At 52.2% G+C, this 22,120-nt stretch overlaps 3 protein-coding genes across 11 annotated transcripts in view; 1 reads left to right on the plus strand and 2 right to left on the minus strand.

The window, feature by feature from the left end:
* The first annotated feature begins 9 nt into the window (after positions 1-9).
* Positions 10-6,236, plus strand: Ptrh1 (peptidyl-tRNA hydrolase 1 homolog). 8 transcript variants are annotated; one of them, XR_015683154.1, is made up of 9 exons: positions 10-144; positions 536-755; positions 951-1,050; positions 1,134-1,261; positions 1,360-1,654; positions 2,079-2,179; positions 4,374-4,520; positions 4,599-4,900; positions 4,998-6,236. XR_015683154.1 is itself a non-coding variant. In NM_001399255.2 (5 exon segments), coding segments are annotated over 5 exon segments (615 nt in total). In that variant the 5' UTR covers positions 64-78; the 3' UTR covers positions 1,543-1,851.
* On the minus strand, positions 1,651-8,637 carry Cfap157 (cilia and flagella associated protein 157). Its single transcript, NM_001100869.1, is given in 9 exon segments — positions 1,651-1,822; positions 2,054-2,252; positions 2,383-2,549; positions 3,031-3,181; positions 3,302-3,432; positions 3,729-3,996; positions 4,342-4,495; positions 5,028-5,299; positions 8,446-8,637. Coding segments are annotated over 9 exon segments (1,629 nt in total). The 5' UTR covers positions 8,616-8,637; the 3' UTR covers positions 1,651-1,705.
* A 3,232-nt stretch (positions 8,638-11,869) lies between these two features.
* The window catches only part of Stxbp1 (syntaxin binding protein 1), a 61,255-nt gene continuing 51,004 nt past the window's right edge, over positions 11,870-22,120 (minus strand). Inside the window, exons 17-20 of one of the 2 annotated variants that reach the window (XM_087649644.1) lie at positions 21,277-21,362; positions 19,626-19,780; positions 18,113-18,238; positions 11,870-13,561 (exon numbers count right to left, since the gene is read on the minus strand). In XM_087649644.1, the coding sequence (XP_087505770.1) occupies positions 18,129-18,238; positions 19,626-19,780; positions 21,277-21,362 (351 nt within the window). In that variant the 3' untranslated portion in view covers positions 11,870-13,561; positions 18,113-18,128. 2 annotated transcript variants of the gene reach the window in all.

Here is a 22,120-nt window from a genome sequence, read left to right on the forward strand (position 1 = left end):
TGACGTCAGGGGGCGGGGTCCTGGCCGTGAATGGGAGCTGGGGTCCGCATGTTGAAGTCCGGCCTTTTTTGCCCTGGGATGCGGCGGAGTTGGACCTTGAGCCGGCAGGTTTCTGAGGCTCGGTTCCCCGGGAAGCGGTGGCTGGTGAGTGGGACACAGGGACTCGGGCTTGGCTCCTCTGCTGCGGTTACATTTATGTGTATGTGTTGTGTGCTTGTGCCGGCGGCTGTCAGAGGGCAACTTGGGAGAGGATTCTTTTCACCGTGTGGGTCCTGGGGATCGATCCTAGGCTGTCAGAATTAGCAGCAAGTACCCTTACGTTCTGGGCCATCTTTCTGGGATATTTGTCACTTTTTTTAAACTTATGTAAATAGGTGCAATATTGACTGGCTCCAAACTTTTAGTTTTACTCTTTAGCGGCACCCTCGGGCTGGTGGCGCATCCAGTAGTTCCCAGGCCCTTAAGCGCTCCTTCCCAACACTGACGCTTCTGTTTCCTGGCCACTATTTGGGTCCTGTGTGAATATTGCCCACAGGTGGCTGGCCTGGGGAACCCCGGAATGCCTGGCACTCGGCACAGCGTAGGCATGGCAGTGCTGGGGCAAATAGCACAGCGACTGGGAGTGGCAGAGAACTGGGCTCGTGACTCGCGCTGCGCTGCTGACCTCGCCCTGGCCCCATTCGGGGATGCTCAGCTGGTACTGCTCCGGCCAAGGCGCCTCATGAACGTCAACGGGCGCAGCGTAGCCAAAGCTGGTGAGTTGGGGGTTTCATGGATATGAAGGGTGCAGGGACCAGAGAAAGGGTTCAACTGTGACAAGTGCCTGGTGAGCCCCAATTACTACAGTGAGGGCTTGGTGAAGCCTGTTTATGAATGGGGGGAGGGGTTGTGATCCCTCTGATGAACAAAGATGAACGCCAGTAACTAGTGTGTTGTTTCCTTGTGCCAAGCGGAGCTGTTTGGGCTGAGTGCGGAGGAGATCTACCTGGTGCATGACGAACTGGACAAACCCTTGGGAAAGCTGGCTCTGAAGCTGGGGGGCAGCGCAAGGTGAGGCTGTCGTGTGCATAGATTTGGGTAGGGATGTTGACCTCTGTTGGGGTGGAGTAAGGTTGTTGAGCCTCTCTCTATAGGCTGGGCTGATCTGAAGGAGGTCTGGGCAAGAGAGTGCTGCCTCAGGAAGTACTAACTGCTCCTCATATCCCCCCCCCCAAGGGGCCATAATGGAGTCCGTTCCTGCATTAGCTGTCTGAACTCCAATGTGAGTCTACCCTTCTGCCCTGCCCTGGGTGGGGGTGGGCAGCATTGGGTCCCCACTGTATCTCACCAATGCACCCTCATTCCCCTGGCACCCTACAGGCAATGCCAAGGCTGCTGGTGGGCATCGGGCGCCCCACACACCCTAATATGGTGGAGACCCATGTTCTGGGCTGCTTCTCCCCGGAGGAGCAGGAACTACTGTCCCCATTGATGGATCAGGCCACTGACCTGCTCCTGGACCACATCCGTGCTCGAAGCCAGGGACCACTGTCAGGCCTCTAATACCAGTGGATATATCTACCTGTTTGCTTGCCTGCCGGTGCCTGCCTGTTGGTGCCTGCCTGCCAGTGCCCTGAAGCCCAGACAGGACCACAGAACTGCAATGACACATGTGGTACCCAATGTTTATGGAACTTCTCTGGGTTGTCCCAGGCCACTTGCAGATTCAGGGAGGGACAGGGGCCACATCAGGCTTTCTGCAGCGACTTGGTCTCCCCGTGTGTAGGAAAGGTCTAGGAAGGGTAAACTTTTTGAACCTTTTGAGAGCTCCAGATGGGTAGATCTGTAAGATTAAAAGATACTGGCTTAAAATTGGAGGCTTTCTGAGGGAATCGGGGCCAGTGGGGTAGGAACAAGAGGGTCTGGCAAACCATATTCCTAGGTATTAGCCTTTTTCCATCGGGATATCTTATAGGGGGGAGGATCAAAGAGACTCTTCCATATCCCTGAGGTCACCCAACTATTGCCTGGCAGAACCAGGGACAGCTGTCCCTAGGGGCCCTGGGACCCCTACCTCAGTAGTGTTCTGTAACTTGCAGATCCCCATTCGGGTGACACAAGAGAGAGGCCTGAGGTCCTGGGGTTTGGGTGGGATGTGGACCTGAAGACGTCGAGGCACCAGCCCGAGGTCCCCTGGCTGGTAAGTTGTGATGGTTGAGAGCTGCTGAAGCAGAGAGGCAGCCCCTTGCTTGGATGTCTGGGCGATGAGTCGGCTGTGGAGAGGGGACCCAGGGTCATCCCCTCCATCTCCACAAGAGGAGGCTGAGGGTCAGAAAAATATTGGAGAGCCAGGGTCTGCTGAGACCCCTCCCCACACACATACACACAGGGCTATCTGCTCACCTGTCTTTGGATAGGCCCGCGGGCTGCTTGTCCTGGTGGGAGCCCATGTCCTGCTGTGGTTTCGAAACCACAGCTGAGCTGAGCAAAACCAGCAGTTGCTGCAGCAGCTCCTTGCGCTGCAGTTGGAACACCACGTCGAAGTCACCATCTTCTGTCTCTGGTCGCATCTGTCGGTGTGACACGAGGCGGGTTAAATAACCACAGGGGCCCAGATACCCACCTGCCTCCCAGTGTGAGATTCTCCAGTGCCCAGTGCCTGCTTCCTCAGTGCCCCTGGTTTGTGCTGGGACTGGGAAGACTTGGAGCTCTCCGGAGCCCTAGAAGAGAAATTCCACTCTTTGGAAGTTTGAAAGGAATCTTTCCTTTCTCCTGTTCCTCCCTCTGCCTGCCACTGCCTTCCAGGGATTAAAGGTGTGCACTGTCACACCTTTTTTACTTTATAAGACACTTGATTTGCCCAGGCTGGCCTTGAACTCATTCTGTAACCCCAATCAGGTCTCGAATTCGGAATCCTCCTGCTTCTGCCTCTTCCGTCCCTGGTAGGATTAGACCCACTCTTTTAGATCCAGAATGAGAAAAGGGGTCTAACTGTGAGCCTCTCTGTGCTCGGCTCTAGTGGCCTCTTGGTATCTTCCACTGCCTGCTTGCCTGTAGAATGTCCCGCAGTAGGGAGGTGGCCTGGGTCAGCACTGTTTTAAGGTTTGTCCGAATTTTCTGTTCCTTGGTCAGCTCCTCTTGTAGCCGATTTGCCTCTGCCCGCTGCTCCTTCAGCTGCTCGTCCAGCTGGTCTTTCTCGCTCCTGGTCCAGGACAAGACAGCACACAGCTTGCCCCATCTCTTCCCTGGGCCCCGCCTTTCCTCTGCAGCCTATCTAAATCCAGGCTTCAAGTTGTCTGCCAGTCCGAACCCTGAGGCTCACCGCAGGGTCTGGTTGGCCTTCTCCAGAGTCTCGATGTTCTGCTCCAGTTGGAACAGCTGGAGGCGCAGTTGCTCTGCCTCCTCTGTGCCCTTTCTCTGCTGGCGGCACTTCTCTGTCAGCATGAGGATAACCTACAGCAGCGGGCAGGCATCACAGACCCCTCGTGGGGCCCCAGCCCACCCCTAGCTCCCTTTTGAAGATACAGCTTAGGACTTGTTCCCACTTACAGGCAGGCCAGCGCCACCTCTAGACAACAGCTAGACAGGAACTGGGCTCTGCTCAGTGATGGGGCAAACAGACTCCAGAGCTAGGGCCAGCACCCCAGTGAGGAAAGTCTGGGGCCTCCCTGCAGACTATCCCCACTCGTGACTTGGTTCTGGTATGGGGTCCACCCTCATTTCACAGGAGGACAGCACAGCGGCCGTACCTTCTGATTCCCTATGTTCTTTTTGGCCATGATCTCCTGTGTGTTCTCCAGCAACTCCAGCTGTTGGCACAGCTTGCCCTGAGCGCCCTTGAGTTGCTCGTTCTCCTGCAGCAGCTGCACACCTTGCTTTGACACCTTGGACAGCTGCAGGGTCACGTTGTTGTTCTCTAGGATGGCCCGCCTGGTCGTCTCCCACATCTGGTTGGTGGCCACCTTTCGGAACTCGGTGGCCACCAGGTTCACGCGCTGGATGATCTCTTTCCTCAGCCTTGCCAGGAGGGTGGGTTTGGGAGTCAAGTAGGTGGGTGTAAGTCTTGGTTACCCCCCTTTTTGGGAGGTCCCAGGGTACCCAGGCTCTTCCCCCAAAGAATCTCTGGGCCTTTGGAATTTGAACCATTGAAACATTCTTACCTAGTAGAAGAAACACCATAATGAGAAGTGACAAGAGGGCAAGGAGTGTCCAGTGCCAACCTGGGTACTTTGATCCCCACCCCCATAGGTCTCAAGCAGGGTTCTGGGGGATAGAGACTGGGGAGTCCATGGTTCCCTTCTGGAAAGCTGACTGTGAGCTGAGGGGTGCTGTCTGGCCCCAGCAGGTCCCCAGCCTGCTTACCTGTCCTTGTCCAGCACAGACTTCTTCTCCAGGTTGTACACGTAGTCCTTGTATTCACCCTCCTGCCTTCGAAGCTGTTCCTCCAGCGCCATGTACTTCTCTGTGAGCTCTTCTTTCTGCAGCCGGAACTCCTCCAGGGAACTCAGCTTGATTCCTGCCCATTCGGGGCCACAAGGCTGGTGAGCTGCCCCCGGGGGCCTTGACTGACACTCCTCTGAGGTCCCAACTTTATCTTACCTCGCCACCTTCCCCAATAGGACTGGCCTGCACAGCCATCCCCTGCGTTTCTCCGGAGTGCCTGACCTCACACTCTATAATCTCACCAAACCTCGTTCAGATCCTCCTCAAGAAGTCCCCCTTGACAACCTCCCCACATGAGAGTGACCATGACGACAGCAGCTGACCCTGGGCAGACAAGTCTCAACCTTCCCTTTCAGATGGGCGGCATAGATAAAAATCCTCCATCTTTTAGAATGGTTTCCTCATCTATAAACTTGGGAATTCGTGGACAGTTAAGACGGATGGCGTCTGAAGTGGCGTACAGCTGCTATCACCCAAGGTAGCCATGGGGTCCCCAATACCCAGGCGAGGCCGGGCCACAACCAGTGACAGCTGTGGATTTGGGCCTTGCTGCCTTTAACGGCAACTTCTCACAGGTGTGCTGACGGGTCCCTTGGCCCCCTCACCGAGGGCGATGTTCTCTGTGGTGAGCTGGTCCTTGGTTTCCTGGAATTCGTGGCGCACCTGGGCCAGCTGGGCCTCGAAAGCATCCTTCTCCATCTCCTTGGCCACTTGTAGGCTCTGCAGCTGGTCATTCAGGTCCGTGATCTCGTCCACCCTCTGGTTCAGTGTGCGCTTGAGGAAGGCCACGATCTCCTTCTTGTTGTTGGCCAGCTGCTCGAACTCCTGACGGAACAGCTTCTCCTGCACAGCCAGTTCATCCCATTTCCGCTGATACCTGGGGGTGTGGGGGGAGGGCAGAGATGCAGGGTCAAGCCAGGGCAGGCCTGGCTACCAGTGCCTGGGCCTGCTCTCCCAGGCCATCCTTCCGCAAAGGGCCATCTGAAGTTTCCCATAGTCTCAATCTCCCATTATGCTTCATGCCTGGAGGCCTTAACCTCAGCCTGTGCTCAGCACTGAGACTGTCTTTGTTTTAAAGGGGTGTGTGTGTGTGTGTGTGTGTGTGTGTGTGTGTGTGTGTGTGTGTGTAAGCCTGAGCTCAATCTAAAGCAGAACAGCTTGGCTAGGCTGGGTAGCTGGTGGGTTTCAGAAAGCCCCTCCCATCACGGCCAGGGTTAAAGGACACAGGACACTGCTTTTGCCTGGCTGTTTTCAAGGTTCTAGGATCTGAGTTCTAGCCTTCCTGCTTGCTTGTCAGAACTCTACTGAGTCCTCTCCCTAGCCAGCATTTTACATTCCTTCTTCCATTTTTGTTGTTTTGAGACCGGGTCTCACTATATAGCTTTGGCTATCTTGGAACTCGCTGTGTAGACCAACCAAGCTGCCCCACGCCCTGTGCGCCCCCGACTCTGCCTCCTGAGTGTTGGGATGAAAGGTGTGAACCTGTGTGGTCACCTCGTTCAGATGTGAGTCACATGGGGGCTGAGTCTACACTGTGCTCACAGTGGTAACATGTTCACACCTGTTTCCGGTTTGTTTGGAAGTTTGCATTTTCTGTGACCCCCAGTAACACAGACAAGGAAACTGAGGCTCAGAGAGATGAAGAAACTAGAAACTGACAAGACCAGAACTTGAACCAGAACTGAGGTTCTTACCCACAATGCCTGTCTTTACCGTCAGCCCTCTCAGCTGGCCGAGCTGTTTGCACCCTTACCTCTGCATGTCAGGACCTAGCAGTTTGGCAAACATTAAATACTCAGTAACTATGTGTTAAATCTATTTGCCCTGATACATTTCATCTGGTGTCTTAGGTCAAGGGACATTTGTTACTTTTATTTATCTATTTATTTTAGTTCTTGGAGACAGGGTTTCTCTGTGTAGCACTGACTGGACTGGAACTCACCCTGTAGACCAGGCTGGCCTCTAACTCACAGAGATCCACCTGCCTCTGCCTCTCAGGCGAGTGCTGGGATTAAAGGCATGCGCCACCACGTCTGGCTTTTATTATATCTACTGTTATTAGTAGTATCTTGGTTTTTAAAGATTTATATATTTTATGTATATGAGTACACTGCCACTCTCTTCAGACACACCAGAAAAGGACATCAAATCCCATGATAGATGGTTGTGAGCCACCATTTGGTTCTGGGAATTGAACTCAGGACCTCTGAGCCATCTCTCCAGCCATGACATTTGTAAATTTTAAGAGTGAAGCATTTGGAGAGTTGCTTTATTTGTAAGGGTTTATTCATAAATCATTTGAATGAGTAGTGCATACAAGGCACTTCAGGGTCTGCGTGCCTTTGTGGGGAGGGAAGGCAGCTTGCCATAAGAGGAGTCAAAGATCAGGGCTGTCATCCTGCTGCCTCTTCTCCCTGGGTGATTTCCCTGTGTGTGTCTTTCTTGTGGGAAGGTGTACAGCAGAGACACCACAGGCCTGCCCAGGCACACACCTGCTCAGGACCAGCTGTTATATATTTATTCATTACAGATGTCTGGTGTATATGCATATTCACATGTGTATGCATCTGTATGGAGGCCAGAAGTTGACATTTGTCGAGACCCCCCCCACCCCCAATGACATGTAAGGATGTAGGTGCTGTGATAATTATACCCATTTTACAGATAAGGAAATAGAGGTCCTCCACTTTAGATATTGAAGCGGAGTTTCCTGGAACCCAGAGCTCACAAGTTCACCAGTCTAGCTAGCTAGCCTGCTCTACAGCAGTGGTTCTTAACCTTCCTAACACTGTATCCTTTAATATCTGTACTTTCCGATGGTCTCAGGAGTCAAGACCCACAGGTTGAGAAGCACTGCTCCAAGAGGATCTTTTATTTCTACGTCCCGTGCACTGGGGACCACAGGTGGGCACCACACCTACCCATTGGTATGAGTGCTGGGGACCAAATTCTAGTTGTCATGTTTGAGTGGCAGGTGTCTTAGTCACTGGGCCATCTCCCCAGCCACTTCCTTACAGTTTTCAGTGTTACACTTTGGGACGGGGCAGGTGCTTCCTAGCTGTCAGCAAGTAAGCTTTGCTCGTTCTTTTGAGACGGAGTCTTATCCTATAGTCCAGGCTAGCCTGGAACTTAGAACAAACCTGAGACTATAGGCAAGCGCCACCACGTCCAGGTTAGACACTGTATTCTTACAAGCATTTTTGTTGTTTCTCATTTATTGATTATGTGTGTGTATGCATGCATGTATGGGTTGCGTGCACAGCAGAGGTCAAAGGACAACCTGCAGGGGTTAGTTCTATCCCTCTACCATGTGGGTTCTGGTGATGAGGGGCAGGTGCCACTGAGCAGCCCTAAAACTAGTTTTAAAGTAAGAAAAATAATGAACAAATTGTGTCGCTAATTAAATGCCAAGAGGGTCCTTCCCTGCCACCTCTGCCACAAAGGAGCCCAACCCTAAGAGGCAATGGCACAGGTAGGAATATCCTCTTCTTTAGTTCCCATTTAGGGACCTGTAGTGGTTTATGCTTATAATCTCAGCACTTGGGAGACTGAAGCAGGTGGATCAATGTGAGTTTAAGGCTAGCCTGGGCTAAAGAGTAATATCCTGTCTCTAAAACAAAACAAAGACTTAGGAAATCAGACCCAGCCTGGATAAACAAGACCTGGGCCTTGGCATAAGGAAAGGAGGGAACGAGGCATCCTCATGGGTCACCAAGGGAAACCATTTTCAATTTATTCCACCAATCAAACTACATTTTTATAATGTTTACAGTCCCAACCTGTTGGGGCAGGCCAGGGTGGGGGTGGGGTGTTACTTGGGTTTGAGGTGCTAATGCTAATTTAGCATTGTGCTCCCCAAGCTCTGGGAATCCATTTACCTTCTCACCACTCTCAGGGTTACCTGGTTACTTGAGGAAAATGAGGCAGGGGAGGATAGGGCCTGGCCAGAGCCCAGATCTAAGGCCCTTATCTGAACTGTGTACATCTGGTCTGGCAGCATTAGCTTCCTTGCTGGCCACCCACCGGGCCAGCCTGTCCTCCAGGTCTTGGATCTGTTTGTGGTAGAATTCCTTCAGCTCCTCCACCATGGCCAACTCTGGAGTCTTGGACCCACTGGTGTCCTTCCTGCCCCCTATCTTCTTCTTGCTCTGAATCTCCTTGCCTCCTTTGTTTGACTTCTTTTTTGGAGCCATGGCTGATGGCAGCCACTGTTTCAAGTCCCCTTTAAGAAGCCAGGTAGTTGCTAAGGAAGTTGTTTCCGTACATAGCAACAGTGCGGCTGGGTTTTAAAGGGCTACAGTCCTCTTCCTGGCAGGGATCCTGGGGCTGGTTTAAGCCTAGCCTTTCAGAGCAGGATGCCAGGATCCTGGGTACAAGTTTGGGTTCCAGGAAGACCTTTCCTTCCCTCAAGTGGAAATAAATTACAACCATCAAGGACCCTAGCCTGTCCCTTTGGGGATAATCAGAAATGATCACTGAGCCAGCCCCCCCCCCCCCATCTCGCAGGCTAGGAAGTGCCTTCCCCTAGACCAAACTGCCAATTCTTTAGTGGCACAACCACACGACATTTTGTACTGGAGGCTTCTTTAAAGCTTAGTGGCAGGGGTCCATCTGCCCAGTGCTATCCCAGGTAGATGGGGAGTCAGCATACAGGTATGGGATGGAGACAGTAGGCACCAGGCTGGCAGGGGTTCTAGCTGGCCCCTTGAGTCTCCGGCCTTTCAGCACCAGGCCATCTTGCCGAGCACACTGGGCTTATTTTCAGACGGTGAGTGTGTCTGCTCTTTTGGGGACCATCATTATACTCAGTGATGACTGAACACTTAGTGGGTTGTTCACTATGAGTGGGGATCAACTTTGAGGATGTCACAGAAGGGAACATCTATCATATGCAGAGCACTAGAGGGGATTCCACTCAGGTCTGCCTGATTCTCCCAGCCACTGTAATTCTGACTCCATGGGAGTCAATGCCTGTTTTAACCCCCGGAAGGACGGAGCAGCCACAGCTCATGGCCTGCGATCCATGGTTACAGGGCTAGCAGTTCATGCTTTGGCTGTGCTTGGCCTGCTTCAGTATCTTCCTGTCTGAAGACAGGCTACGGCTTTTGGAGGATTGGCCTGGGGCTCTCTGAGCTCTGGGACACGAAGCTAGGGCTTCTGAAGGATAGTAGGGTACTTCTTTGCTGTTTGGTGGGATCAGGGTGGAGAGGAATGTCCAAAGCATGGGCTAAGGGATGCCAGAAAGGAAAAGAAAGAACATAGCCCAGCATGGCCATGCACACCTGTAATCTCGGCTTCTTTGAGTGGGGTGGGGACACAAGACAAGTCAGCCTGAGCGACTCAGTAAAAGTCTGTGTCAAAATAAGAAAACATGGGCCAGCAATATGGCTCCCTGGGTAAAACAATGCCCAGAACAGTGCGAGGAGAAAAGTTGTTCCCTGCACGTGCATCACTGTGCACACAAACACAGTGATAACAAACAGAACAAAAGGCAAGTGAACAAAAGCCCAAAAATCAGCACGAGGAGGTTAAAGGACCATGTCCACATAGAATTCAATCCGGGGCTGGAAAGATGACTCAGTGTTAAAACATGGCTGTTCTCTGCTGAGCACGCCCACTGTTGCCCTTCCCTTCTAGAAGAGGGGATGGGGAGGGAGGAGGGGAGGCCAGCCCCTCCCAACCAGCTATATGCAGTTCTGCCCTAACTGCATGTGGCTTTGGGGTCTTGGGAAGGGGCTGGCATGTACAGGCTGGGGAAGGATGGAGAAGGAACTCAGTCTCTGTAGCCATCGTCGGGTCTCCAGCAACACTGGTTTGGGCTTCCCCAGGCTCCCATTTGTAACCCTTTACTCAGGCTCTGTGAGGAAGCCCAATAAACTCATTGGTTGTCCGGGGGAACCTTCGGTGAAATCAAACTTTGGTTTGTCTTTAGGACCTTAGAAAGGTGGGTAGATGTTGCTTAGTCTGCCTCCCAACACACACACACACACACCAAGGGCAAACATTTTGGGGACAGGTGCAAGATCTACAAAGTAACCTTGAGTTGCTACACTCCTTCCGGCAGTGAAAGTGTCATTTTCTGTTACTATAATAAGAGGCCTGAGGCTGGACAGTATATACAGAGGTTTTGTTAGTTGACTTAAAAAAAAAAAAAACTGTGGGCAGGGATGTTTCCCCTGTATTGTCCGCATGCAGTCCCCATGGATGCCAGAAGAGGGAGCAGATCCTTGGAACTGGAGTTGCGGGAGGTTGGGACTCATCCTGTGGGCATCGAACTCCAGGCCTCTGAAGTGCTCTTAACTGCTGAGCCATCTTTCCAGCTCTAATTAGGTTTCTTGTTTTTTTTTTTTTCAAGACCGGGTTACCCTGGCTGTCCTGTAACTAGATCTGTACACCAGGCTGGCCTCAAACACAGAGATCCACCTGCCTCTGCCTCCCCAGTGCTGGGACTCAAGGTGTGCACCACCACTGCCAGGCAATGTTTGATGTGTTTTGTGGTGCTGGGGTAAAGCCTGAGACCTTACACATGTCGGCTAAGTGTTCTACCCGGCTTCATATCCCAGCTTTCCAATTTCTCACTAAGGCTGACCTTGAACTTGCTCTGTAGCCTAGGCAGCCCTAGAACTAAAAATCCTATCTCCTCCTTAAACAGCTAGGGTTACAAACCTGTACCCCAGGCCTGGTTCATTCACCTGCTTATGGAGGTCCAGGGGCACTTCATAGCTGATGATTGGAGCATGTGGGAGAGAAGTCTGTTGTGAGGAACTGAGGCAGGAAGAGCCCGAGCCCGGCTTGGCCTCAGAACAGCATCCAGGTAGTACCATAGGAGTATCACGAGCCCTGTCCTCCCCTCCCTTTCCTGGGGCACCCAGCACATGAACGCCCAGGGACAAGCCACATGCAGACTGCATCAGGGAAGCATTTAATGAGTCCCCTGCTCTGTGAGCCAGCCTCCCGAGCAGGACTCTCCAGTTCACAGGACACCGCCAGCTTCATTCTGGAGGGAGGTCTACACGCTCAGGTTGCGACAGGGCGCTGCAGTGCCTGTGGCATGGGCAGTCTAGGAGGTGAGAAGAAGCTCCCTGTGTCTAGGCAGGTCCTTATGTATTTTTATTTACTCATTCATTTGAGACAGTGTCTCACTATGTTGTCTTGGCTAGACTTAGAACTAATTATGTAGACTTGACTGAACTTCAAAGAGATCCCCCTGCCTCTGTCCCCCAAGTACTGGGACTAACGGTGGTGCCGCCATACTCAGTGGGGCAGCATCTTCCTGCTGCCTGAGGCTAGAGCCAATCTCTGGCCACAGATGGGAGACAGGTATAGATGCAATGCAAGCCACAATCCCCTGGGTCCAGAAGCCCCCATGCCGAAGCTGTGGGGTGGCTGGCCTCCTCTATAGTCCCCACAGTAAGACCAGCTCTGCAGTGGGCCCCGGCAGCAAGAGTGAGAGCTGACGTCTTTATTAGACTCAAATGCTGCAGTACAGGACGGTACAGAGCGGTACACGGTTGTGCTTCCATACTTTAAACACTGAGATTCAAGAGTTTCAAGTTAACAAGTTTCAAGACAGACTAGCTTTTTTTTTAAATATCCATTTGAGAAATTATTTATATAAATAACATAAAGGAAACCCCACATGTTCGACAAACAAGGTCCTGAAGCAAGAGCATTGCTTGACCAGAGAGAAGGGACAAAAGAAGCTGCTACAGAAGAAACCAACCAGGGCTGCTAAGGTTCATCCTAGGGAAAGGGTCACTGGAGAGGGGCGGGGCCTGAGAACTAAGGAGAGGAGAACTCTAGAGGCAGGAAGGGAGGAGGGCACCGGACACTGCGGCAGGCAGGCGTACACCACGTTTGTGAAGACAGCACGAGACAGTAATACATACAAGTCTGCGGGAGGGAGGGAGGGGCAGGGGCTGGGCTGGGGACATTTTTGTGACTTCCACTGTCTGTTTCATGACTACAGCAGCAGGGTGAGTGGCATGCTCAGGGAGCTGCTGCGTCCTGAGGATGGAGACCATCCTTCCAGCATCTGCTTCTGGAATTTCTGCTTTATAGCTAGCTATGTTTTATACAGTGATGACTTTAATACAAAGAAAAAATGATTGTTTTCATACAACCACAATGACACATGACTGTACACTACACAAAGATTGATGAAGTATCTTAAACTGAGGACACTCTGACTGAGCAGCAGGGCCCCCTCCTCAGGCCTAGCTTTGACCAGAGTGCCAAACTCACATCTTCCAGTTCACTCCTGACCTTTGACCTCTATCCCGGCTATGCTCACGAGAAGGCTCGGGAAGGACTGGGCTGGTCATACCTAACTCTGGAGGACCCAAGTCTGCTAGGCATGCTCATTTAGTCTGGAGGACTTAACTTGTTACAGCACTGTGGACACAGGTCAGGGAATGCAGTGTCATGCTCTGGAGACAACACTGGCTAGCACTCAGACTGGCTTCCTGTGGATATGCCAAGCCTCCACCCACAGCTGCAAAGAGGAGGCTCATTCCACGCCAGCCTCCAGAGGTGTCTGCTCACCTCATCTCAGTGTCTGTGCATGAGAACGGGGTGAGCAGGGGCTAGAGAGAAAAACATCACTTCCTCAGCATGTCATATCTTGGGGACAGAGACCTTATGATTCCAACAAGAACAGAAATGAGCCCAAACAAGCTCTGAGAAACACTCACACATCTACCTTTCCATATCCAAGCAATGTGCACGCGTGGTACAGGGCTATATACAGGTCACGGGGTCATAAATAAGGGAGAGTCCACTCGGTCCAGAGTTCTGATGCTTCTGCAGTGTGGAGCTTGCATGTGAACTTACTGTGGGATACATACAGAAGATACTCATTTTTAAAAAACAACACATTACTCTCTTGCTTTTCAGAGGACAAGATGGGGTGTCATCGCACAGGAGAAGAACTCAGCGCGGCAACAGGGTGGCCAGGGCGTGCAGGGCTGGGGAGGCAGCAGAGTAACCGAGGTGTCGCACTGGGGAGCTGCAGAGCATTGTGGGAAGGGAGCCAGGGTTTTGGAGGGCAGCTGATTTTAACTGCTTATTTCTTCGTCTGTTTTATTCAGCTTCTTCAGCGTGTCCAGCAGTTTCTGTGGGGTGAGAATGTGCGTGGATCCTGGGAAGGCAGAGAAGACAGTAAGTTCACTCACCTATTGCAGCCTGAGACTTCTGTCCCCAACTCTCCATCCCCCCAACCCTGGTCTGGGTCCAGTGGAAGCTAGGAGGGGTTTGGGGATGGAACCCTTGGGACCCGTCAAATAGGCTAAAGAGGTATTTAGGTACAGGCAGGGTCCCAGGCTGACCCAGGAACCACTTCTCAGAGCCCAGTGCCATCTGTCAAGTTACTTGTGCTTCCTTCATTATCTCTTGAAGTCAAGATGAAGCCAGGGAAAGAAATTTCAAATATGGCAAGAGACAGCGGCTGAGAAGGGCAGAGGCTTGTAGGTGTCTCTATGTGGAGAGAATGGTGCCTGGCAGGACTTGGGGACCCACTAACCTCTGGGAGCCGGCATGTTGGTGCTGGCACAGTGGGGGACCTCAGGTGTGAGGGGAAGGGCAGGGACCTGAGGCCTTACCTTGTGGAGACCGTATTGTAAGAGACTTGTAAGACATTAGAAATGCTTGCGAAAGTTTAAGCTAATGGAATCAGATATACTTCTAGAGCAAAGGTAAAAAAAATACAAATAAAAAATTTAAATGAAGGCCTTTTTCATAGAGATGTAGGTGCACTAAAATGATACATGGACCGAGTGGTTTGGGCATGGGCTTAATCAAACAGAATGGAGGTGGTGTGAGCATGAGGCGTGCATGCACGCAGCAGTGGGTGCAAAGCAGGTCCTGGTGGGATAGGAGAACCAAAGGAAAGGTCCGTTCTTGAAAATGTGCCTCCCTGGGAACCTGGAAACAGTAGGCCTCTGTGCGAGTGGGGAGCCAAGACCGCATTCCAGACTTCCGTTCCGAGGTGAGGAACAAGGAGCCTTGCTCCCTGTGCCTCTGACCATCACTTGCTCAGTGACCTGGGAGCTTCCTGGTCAGTCTGGACCAGCAGAAGAGCAACAATCTGAGAGGATCCTCCAGGCCTGTCTCTGCATTCACTGTTGTGGTCCAGAAGTCCATCCCTGGCTATGCATGCTACCCTGAGCGTTCCCTGCACTGGCCCTGTGCTGTACGGCTGTCTCGTTACTCTGCAGAGGCACAGCTCCTTACAGAGTGGATGTGTAGTCAGGAGTATTTTATAACTGCCCCTTTTGCTCAAGCACACTTACTTCCATGAGCTAGCTAGTCTTCCTAGGAGCCCTAGGGCAAGCAAAGGCCTTCACAAGAGAAGGGACCTCAGCAGGAGCTAGCCAAAGAGAGGGCCACCCAGACCTCCACTCCCTCCATCCAGCTGGCTCTGGATCCAGTGAGGAGTGGCCTAGGGCTTCCTAAAGTCAACAAGGAACATAATGGTGGGAGAATGCCCTGTAATCCGTGCTAGAAACTGGGCCAGGAAACTGGACATCTGTTTTGATCTTGAAGACAAATTCAAAGGGGCTCCTTGAATTTGATTATGAAATGCCAGAAATGGCCTGCAAAGATGAAGTTGAGGCATATTAAAATGCCCGTCTCATTCTTCAAAGACCTAAGGGGTGGCCCTCTGGATTAAGAGAAAGAAGCCAGTCTTATCAGAGGGACACGCAAGGATGCTTGTATGTTAGAACCAACAGCCAACCCGGAACATAGCAAAACAGTCTCTACATAGGCACACAGACCTGACAAGTGAGGGGTGCGATAGGAGTGATGGTGGCGCACACCTTTGATCCCAGCACTTGAGAGGCAGAGATAGAGACAGAGATAGACAGGGGATCTTTGTGAGTTGGGGGCTAGCCTGGTCTACAGAGCTAGTTCCAGGACAGATACATAGAGAAATTCTGTCTTGAAAAAAAAAAAAAAACCAGAGCAGAACAGAACAAACCAAAATACCTGTATAATATGTGTACTGACTAGGTGTAGTGTAGCCTGAGTTCTTTTGTTTGGTTTTGTTTCTTTTTAAAAATAACTTTTACATATGTGAGTGTTTTGCCTTCAATGGATCAGTATATCACATCTGTGTCTGGTACTCGATGAGACCAGAAGAGGGCATTGGATCCCCTGTGACAAGATCCCCTGAGGGCACTAGGAATTGAACCCAGATCCTCTGAAGAGCAGCCAGTGCTCCTAACCACCAAGCCATTTCTTCAACCCCGCCTCCTTCGCTCAGATGGCTTCCTGGCCATCCCCTACTGGCACTCATGGTGATCCATATACAGAACAAGGTAAGGATATGAAACTCTAGTCATCAGACACCACCCAGGGCTGTCAGAGGGATGATGGATGAGGCTTGAGAGAACTGGGGTTCTCCAATGATCAAGATTCCCCTGACCCACAGCTGCCCCGGTGACTAGAGAGAGGAGCTAGGAAGACACAGAAAGGCACTGTCTCCCAGAACACATGAACTTGACGGGGCCACTTTCCCTTGTGTCTGGGCCTCGTCTTAAAGGTAAGCTATAAAACTGTGTGGTTCAGTAAGCTCTGCACTACTCTGTCTCTGGTCACCTGGACGGTCACAACAGGACAAGTGAATGGCTTTCCTTTGCCTCTGGCCTCCCTGGTTTAGAGCTCTGTGGCTTGCTACTGTTTAATCTCCCTGCTTCCCTCTAGACATACATACTTTACATTTTATTTATTTATTTTTGAGACAGGGTCTGGCTATCCTTGAACTCTCATGTAGATCAGGTTGGCCTCAAACCCACATAGATCTGCTTGCCTCTGCCTCTTAAGAGGCCGATTAAAGTTGTGTGTCACCGTGTCCCGCTTGTTTATTTAGTTTTTAGACACACTGTGTACACTAGGCTGGCCTTGAACTTGAGACCCGAGTGCCTCTGTCTCCTCGGGCCTCAGTGGACAGAAGTGCACTATGCTTTATTGCCTAATGATTCTGCTTCCCGGAGGAAGAGGAGCCCAGGAAGGATGGGGCTGAGGTCCAGTCTGAAGTCCAGTTCTTGGCTCATAGCTATTGTCCTGGAGGTGACACCTCCCTCCTTGGGGAAGCGGGGGTAAGTGGAGTGGCTATTTCTTCTTACAACATGGAAACCACACTAAGCAAGGCAGCTTCTGGTGGTATCTAGTCAAGCTTCGGAAGAGACCCGCTCCTGAGATACACCAGGAAGCCAGGGGTATGTATGCATGGCTCCAGGCCTAAACCTACTAAATGCAGACTGACTCAAGAGCGTCTTGGTGCAGTGGCCAGAGGCTCTCTCACTGCAGCTTACAGGACACTCCAACTTACTGGCTCACGGGGTCAACTTATGTTGAAAGGACATTTTTAGAGCCCATAATAAAACAGGTAAAAATACTGAGGGATTACTAACATGGAGTCCCCAACACTCTTAAGGGATGGAAAAGGAGGAGTGAGGAGGGTCTAGTAAGTCACCAGACAGACAGGATGCCCCTGAGCAACAAGCAGGGATGGGGGGAGTAATCAAGAACAGATTTCCCTTGAGGGCTGTAGAGCTGATTAAGGGGGGGGGGGTAGAAAGGGGAGAGAGAGAGAGAGAGAGAGAGAGAGAGAGAGAGAGAGAGAGAGCGCACACTGCTCAATTCCGAAAGATCCAGAAAAGCAATGTCTTCCCTTCTTCCTCTCCTTCTAAGTGTTACACGTGCCAGGCAACCTGTCTACCACTAAGACACATCCCAGCCCTCTTTTTACCTTTTAAAAAAGCTTTAATTTCATTTTAATTATGCATAAGTGTGTGCGTAGGTATTCATGCATGCAGGTGCCCACAGAGGTCAAAGGTCAGATATTCTGGAGCTGGGGTTACAGGTGGTTGAGTGGCTCAATCTGGGTGCTGGGAACAGAGTCTGGGTCCTCTTCAAGAGCACTATGTGCTCTTAACAACTGAGCCATCTCTCCAGTCCCATTTTTATTTTTTATTTTGAGACACAGTCTTGTTAAGTTGCCGGGCTGGTCTTGAACTCACTCTGTAGCCCAGGTGGGCCTTGGCCCCGCCTCTGCCCGCTGAGTAGCTGGGTGGCAGCCTGCCCCACTGGACTGGAGTAAAAGCAGAATAAGGGAGTGCAGTGTCTGCAGCGTGGGGTGTGAGCAGTGGTGTCACGGTCATCCCTCAGCACTGTACCTGTCTGACTAAAGGTGTCCATCCCTCTGCTTCCATTGCCCCGGAGCCTCCTCTGTCCCCCTGGCCACTCCTCCCTCACCCTCAGGTGCTGTGAACATCTCCCAAGTGTTGGCCTTTTATGTGTGGCCATCCTGAATGTCAGCTGGCCTCACTCTCAAGTCACATCCACTGTAGGAGCCTACGTTTCATCCTGGGTGCAGGCTTGGGTGCCATGCCTCAGACAGCCCTAGCCCTAGTTCCCTCTTTGAGTGTTCACGGCTGCGGTCACTCGGTTTAACCCAGTCACTGTGCAGCGTTCACCCAGGGCAGGAGCGAGTTGGCAGATGGAGCCCAGGGTGTGAAGGCGGCACTGGACACATTTTCAATTGGCGTTAAGAACTGCAAGCATTTTCTTGGAAAAAGGAAATCAAAGAAATGATAAAGTAAAAAGAGAAAAAGAAAGAGAGTGACAGGATCATCAAAGAAAGCCCTTCAGAGCGGAAGAGTTTCTTTCTGGAATAAGCTGCTTTTACTTTGTCTCTTTGGCTCTCACTCCATTGTTGGAGCCTGATCCTCAAAAGATACCCTAGAGGACTCCCTGAAGTCGGGGTGTCTCAGGTCCATGAGGAATTTGGTGGGAGTGAGAATGTGAGTAGAACCTGTGGGAGAATAGAGGCCGGCTGAACAAGGCGCCCTGGACGCCAACAGAGGTCCCAGTGCCCGAAGCCGGAGAGGCGTGAGAGGCGAGGCATGCACAGACAGGCACATGCACACATGTACAGACAGCACGGTGCTGGCATGCATAAAGCCTGTGAGGCCACACGGCAGACAGTGGCTGTCTTGGGAAGCCCCTCCATGAACCCACATGGGCAGCTCTCTGTCCCTGGGTCTTCACCCTCCCCCTGCACAAGGAACCTCAAGGAAGGTTCCCACCCAAAGCCTGGTAGTGATGGCTGCTGTCCAGGGAAGACACTGTGCTTGAGCTTAGAGTCCTCTAACATAAGCATGCAACACGTATGCAAGTAAGCAGGGAACACTCATGGGGCCTACATCACAGACAGAAAAACAGGCAGGGACACTAACCAGAGATGCCTATGGGAGCTGGGGGAGGGTGTACAGTTTTCCCATGTGGTTGTGCAAAGAGGTGACCCCTTCCGGCCTGTCTTGGTGAACCCAGAAGCAGCTATCTCACTGCTTGATGGAGCCTGCTTGCTTGGACAGCTTGGGGATGCCGGGACTGTGTCATCCAAGTTGGATAGACACAAGTGACACTCCCGGAGATGACCTCACCTAGGAGTATGGGCAGGTGTCTGTGTGCTGAGGGAAGCCCTTCTGGCAGGGCAGCACACAAGAACACTAGAACCTTGATCTCTGGTCTTAGACTTTACCCAGCATGTGTACCCACAGAGGGTGAGCTAGACAGGGCAGTATCCACGACAGCTCCTGACAATCTGTGGCACATAAAACTGTTTGGGGACAAAATGGAGACATCTGGAAGAACCCAGATTTTTCTCCCTAGGGTGTCTGTCAGCCCTAGATGCTGCAGATGATCCTGGAGACAGGAAGCAGGAAGTGCCTTCTGCGGCACAGGCCTTCTTCCACCAGCTGCTTGTGTTCTTTTGGAAGTGAACAGGAAATATGAGAGGGTGTGGCAGACCAGAAGGAAGCGGGCCTGGCTAGGGAGTCCTGACTCAGCCTTTAGGCCACAATGGATGACACTGTCAGTCACCTCCAACAGAGAGGGTGGGGAGGTCAGTAGTGACAGCCCTGCCATCGGGCGTGGTAAGATACGGCTTGGAGAGAGCCTCTGTGGCTTAAGTGACTGCACTTGGCAGTGTCACTGTGTGGACTTGAGCCCTGTGACCAGGCTCTTTCCATTCCAAACTGCTGTCTTTCAGCAGGAGACAAGCGGGGCAGACAGCTTCTGCCACCCATAAAGTGCTATCCAGGGCCAGGTTTTGCTGGGGTGAGGGAGGCCCTACGGTGGGAGCAACAGGAAGCATGGGATGGACTGGCAGTGCAGTGAGGCGGGCCTGCCCTGCTTACCTATGAGCACTTCCCACTTGCCGTTGGCCTGCGTCACTTCGTAGGCACAGCGCATCTCATTCAGGCTCACGCCCCCAAGGATGAAAATAATGAGGCGGGGGCCGCTGCGGTACTCCCCGGGGGCCTTATTCTTGTGCCAATGTCCATAGCGGGCACTGAGGGAGAGAGCACACACAGATGACTCGTACCAGGGCCTCACAGAGCAGCACTGCTCATCAATGCTGGCCAAGCTGAGCTGCACTGCAGGTGCCTGAGCTGTGACTGCCACGCTCTCATGAATACTCAGGCACCAGACTGGCTTGTCTCACAGCAGCTCTGCCTGGATGGCTCTCATTCAGATGTCTGGGCTTGCAGTGTGCAGAGGCAGAGGGGCCCCATCAAGCCTGCACACTGATCACATGTAAAGAAGCTCTGTGGGGGCCAGGCTTCCTGGTACTGTATCTCCAGGGACAGACAGCACTCGTTACTCAGAAGTCACAGTCTAACAGGATGGGAGATGCTGAATGCCAGGTGACGGAACCAGGGCCGCACGGCACTGCTCAGGCATTACCAGGGAGGTAAAGAGCAGCTGAGCCTTTGCTGCCAGGTCTCTCTGTCCCTGCACTTCCTTAGTAGGGGCCTGGACTGAGACACAGGCCGGGACAATGAAAAACATGAAAGAGGAAGCGAATCCCCTCTGGACACCAGAATGCTCCACCCTGCTTCCTCATGGAGGCCCGGGCGCAGCTGGGCACTCCGTCTCTCCCGTGCCCCTCGGGCCTGGCAAGGGCAGCACTTGGAGCCAGCTGTATTTTACTGCCCAGCTGGCAATGACTTTTTCACCCAGGCTGCCATACAAGGGGAAGCCAATGCCACAGGCGCCACTGCAGACCTGCCCAGGTCAAAGGCCAACGGTGAAAACAGAAAGAAGAAAAGCCAGAGTCATCGGACAGCGTCTGGCACTCTAGAGTGTTTCTGGTCATGGTGGAGCACACCTTCAATCCAGCCTTGGGAGGCAGATATTACCGGTGGATCTCTGTGGGTTCAAGGCCAGGCTGGTCAGCATAGTGAGTTCCAGGACAGCCAGAGCTACACAGAGATCCTATCTCAAAAAAATAACAAAAGAAGCCAGGCGGTGGTGAACACATCTAGTCCCAGCAGCTAGGAGGCAGAGGCAGGAGGATCTCTCTGAGTTTAAGGCCAGCCTGGTTTCCAGAGTGAGTTCCAGGTCATCCAGGGCAACCCGGCCTCAGAAAAGAAAACAAAACCCAACAAAACAAATAAATTAACAACCCCCAAACAAAACAAAGAAGGAGTCAGCCCTGGGAAGCACAGTGATTGTCTTCTCTGCAGCTCCGACAGCTCCAGCTCTAGAGACACAGTCCCAATGCCTGTCTGCTGGCCTGGGCCATCCACGTCAGGCGGCTATGAGGAGAACTGCTATGAATGGATGCTGGCCTTCCAAGACTCAGCAGGTAGTTAGAGAAGAGGAACACTCAAGAGAGACCTACAGATTAAAGGGTGTGCAGCTGACCTGGCTATACAAGTAGGCCTGGCTTGTTCCAGGGTGAGCAAGGGCTGAGGGTGCATGAAGGGAAAGGGAGGGAGGGAGTTCTTGAAGGCTTGGAGCCAAAGGGAGAGCCACACAGCCTGCACCCCCACACTGACCTACCTCACAGCAGTGGTGCTGAAGGATGCGGAAGAGCGGGTAGAGATGTATGGGTAGTGCTTTGTATCCAGTTTGTCTTCAATGGTGTCCTAGAGAGGAGAGAGAGACTGAGGTCAGGCCACCGTGTGCCTGAAAGGGCTGGCAGGAGGTGGGGCAGTCATTCTGCAGCCTGGCCCTATGGGTCCTCTGTCAAACAGCAAGGCACTCACTTCTCTCAGCTCTGCAATGTTCTCCATCGAATAACCCATCAAGACCAAACAGTACTCGGTCCACTCAGTTCCCAACATGTCAGCCTCATGACAACTGGGTCTGAGCCTCCCCTGCAGTGTGTCAAGGGGCTAATTGTCTAATGGATGGATTCCGCTATCTCCTGCCACTTAGAAATCCACACTCCACTTAGGAGCAACATGAGAAGCCCATGCAGGTGTCCTTGGGGAGCAGGGAGGAGGGGTGGAAGAGCAGGCGGCAACGTTCAGCCCCACAGCTGAGACAGGCAATTGGTTCCTGGGTGTGCCACAGCCGCCCATCCTTTGGTTTTGTAGGCTTTAAAAATAGGATGCTGACTCACCCTGCACAAATACTATTCTTCCAGCATGTAAGTTGGTAGCAGTCCCTGAGCTCACTCAGGGGCGCGAGGCGAGGTGTCACTCTCTGCACTCCCATTTTGTTTGCCTATCAAGTGAGGAGTTGGGTCTGTTGTCCCTCCAACCTTAAGAACCTAGAGGTGGAGGACTCTGCAGGGTTCCTGCAGTGATGTTGAGGGGTGGGAGTGACTCTAAAGAGCTTCTGCGAAGCACTGCCTCTCATCCCTTGACAGCCAAGAAACATGGGGCCACAGCCTAGTGTG

This window comes from Rattus norvegicus, chromosome 3 (assembly GCF_021556685.1).
Source record: "Rattus norvegicus strain SHRSP/BbbUtx chromosome 3, alternate assembly SHRSP_T2T, whole genome shotgun sequence".
NCBI lineage: Eukaryota > Metazoa > Chordata > Mammalia > Rodentia > Muridae > Rattus > Rattus norvegicus.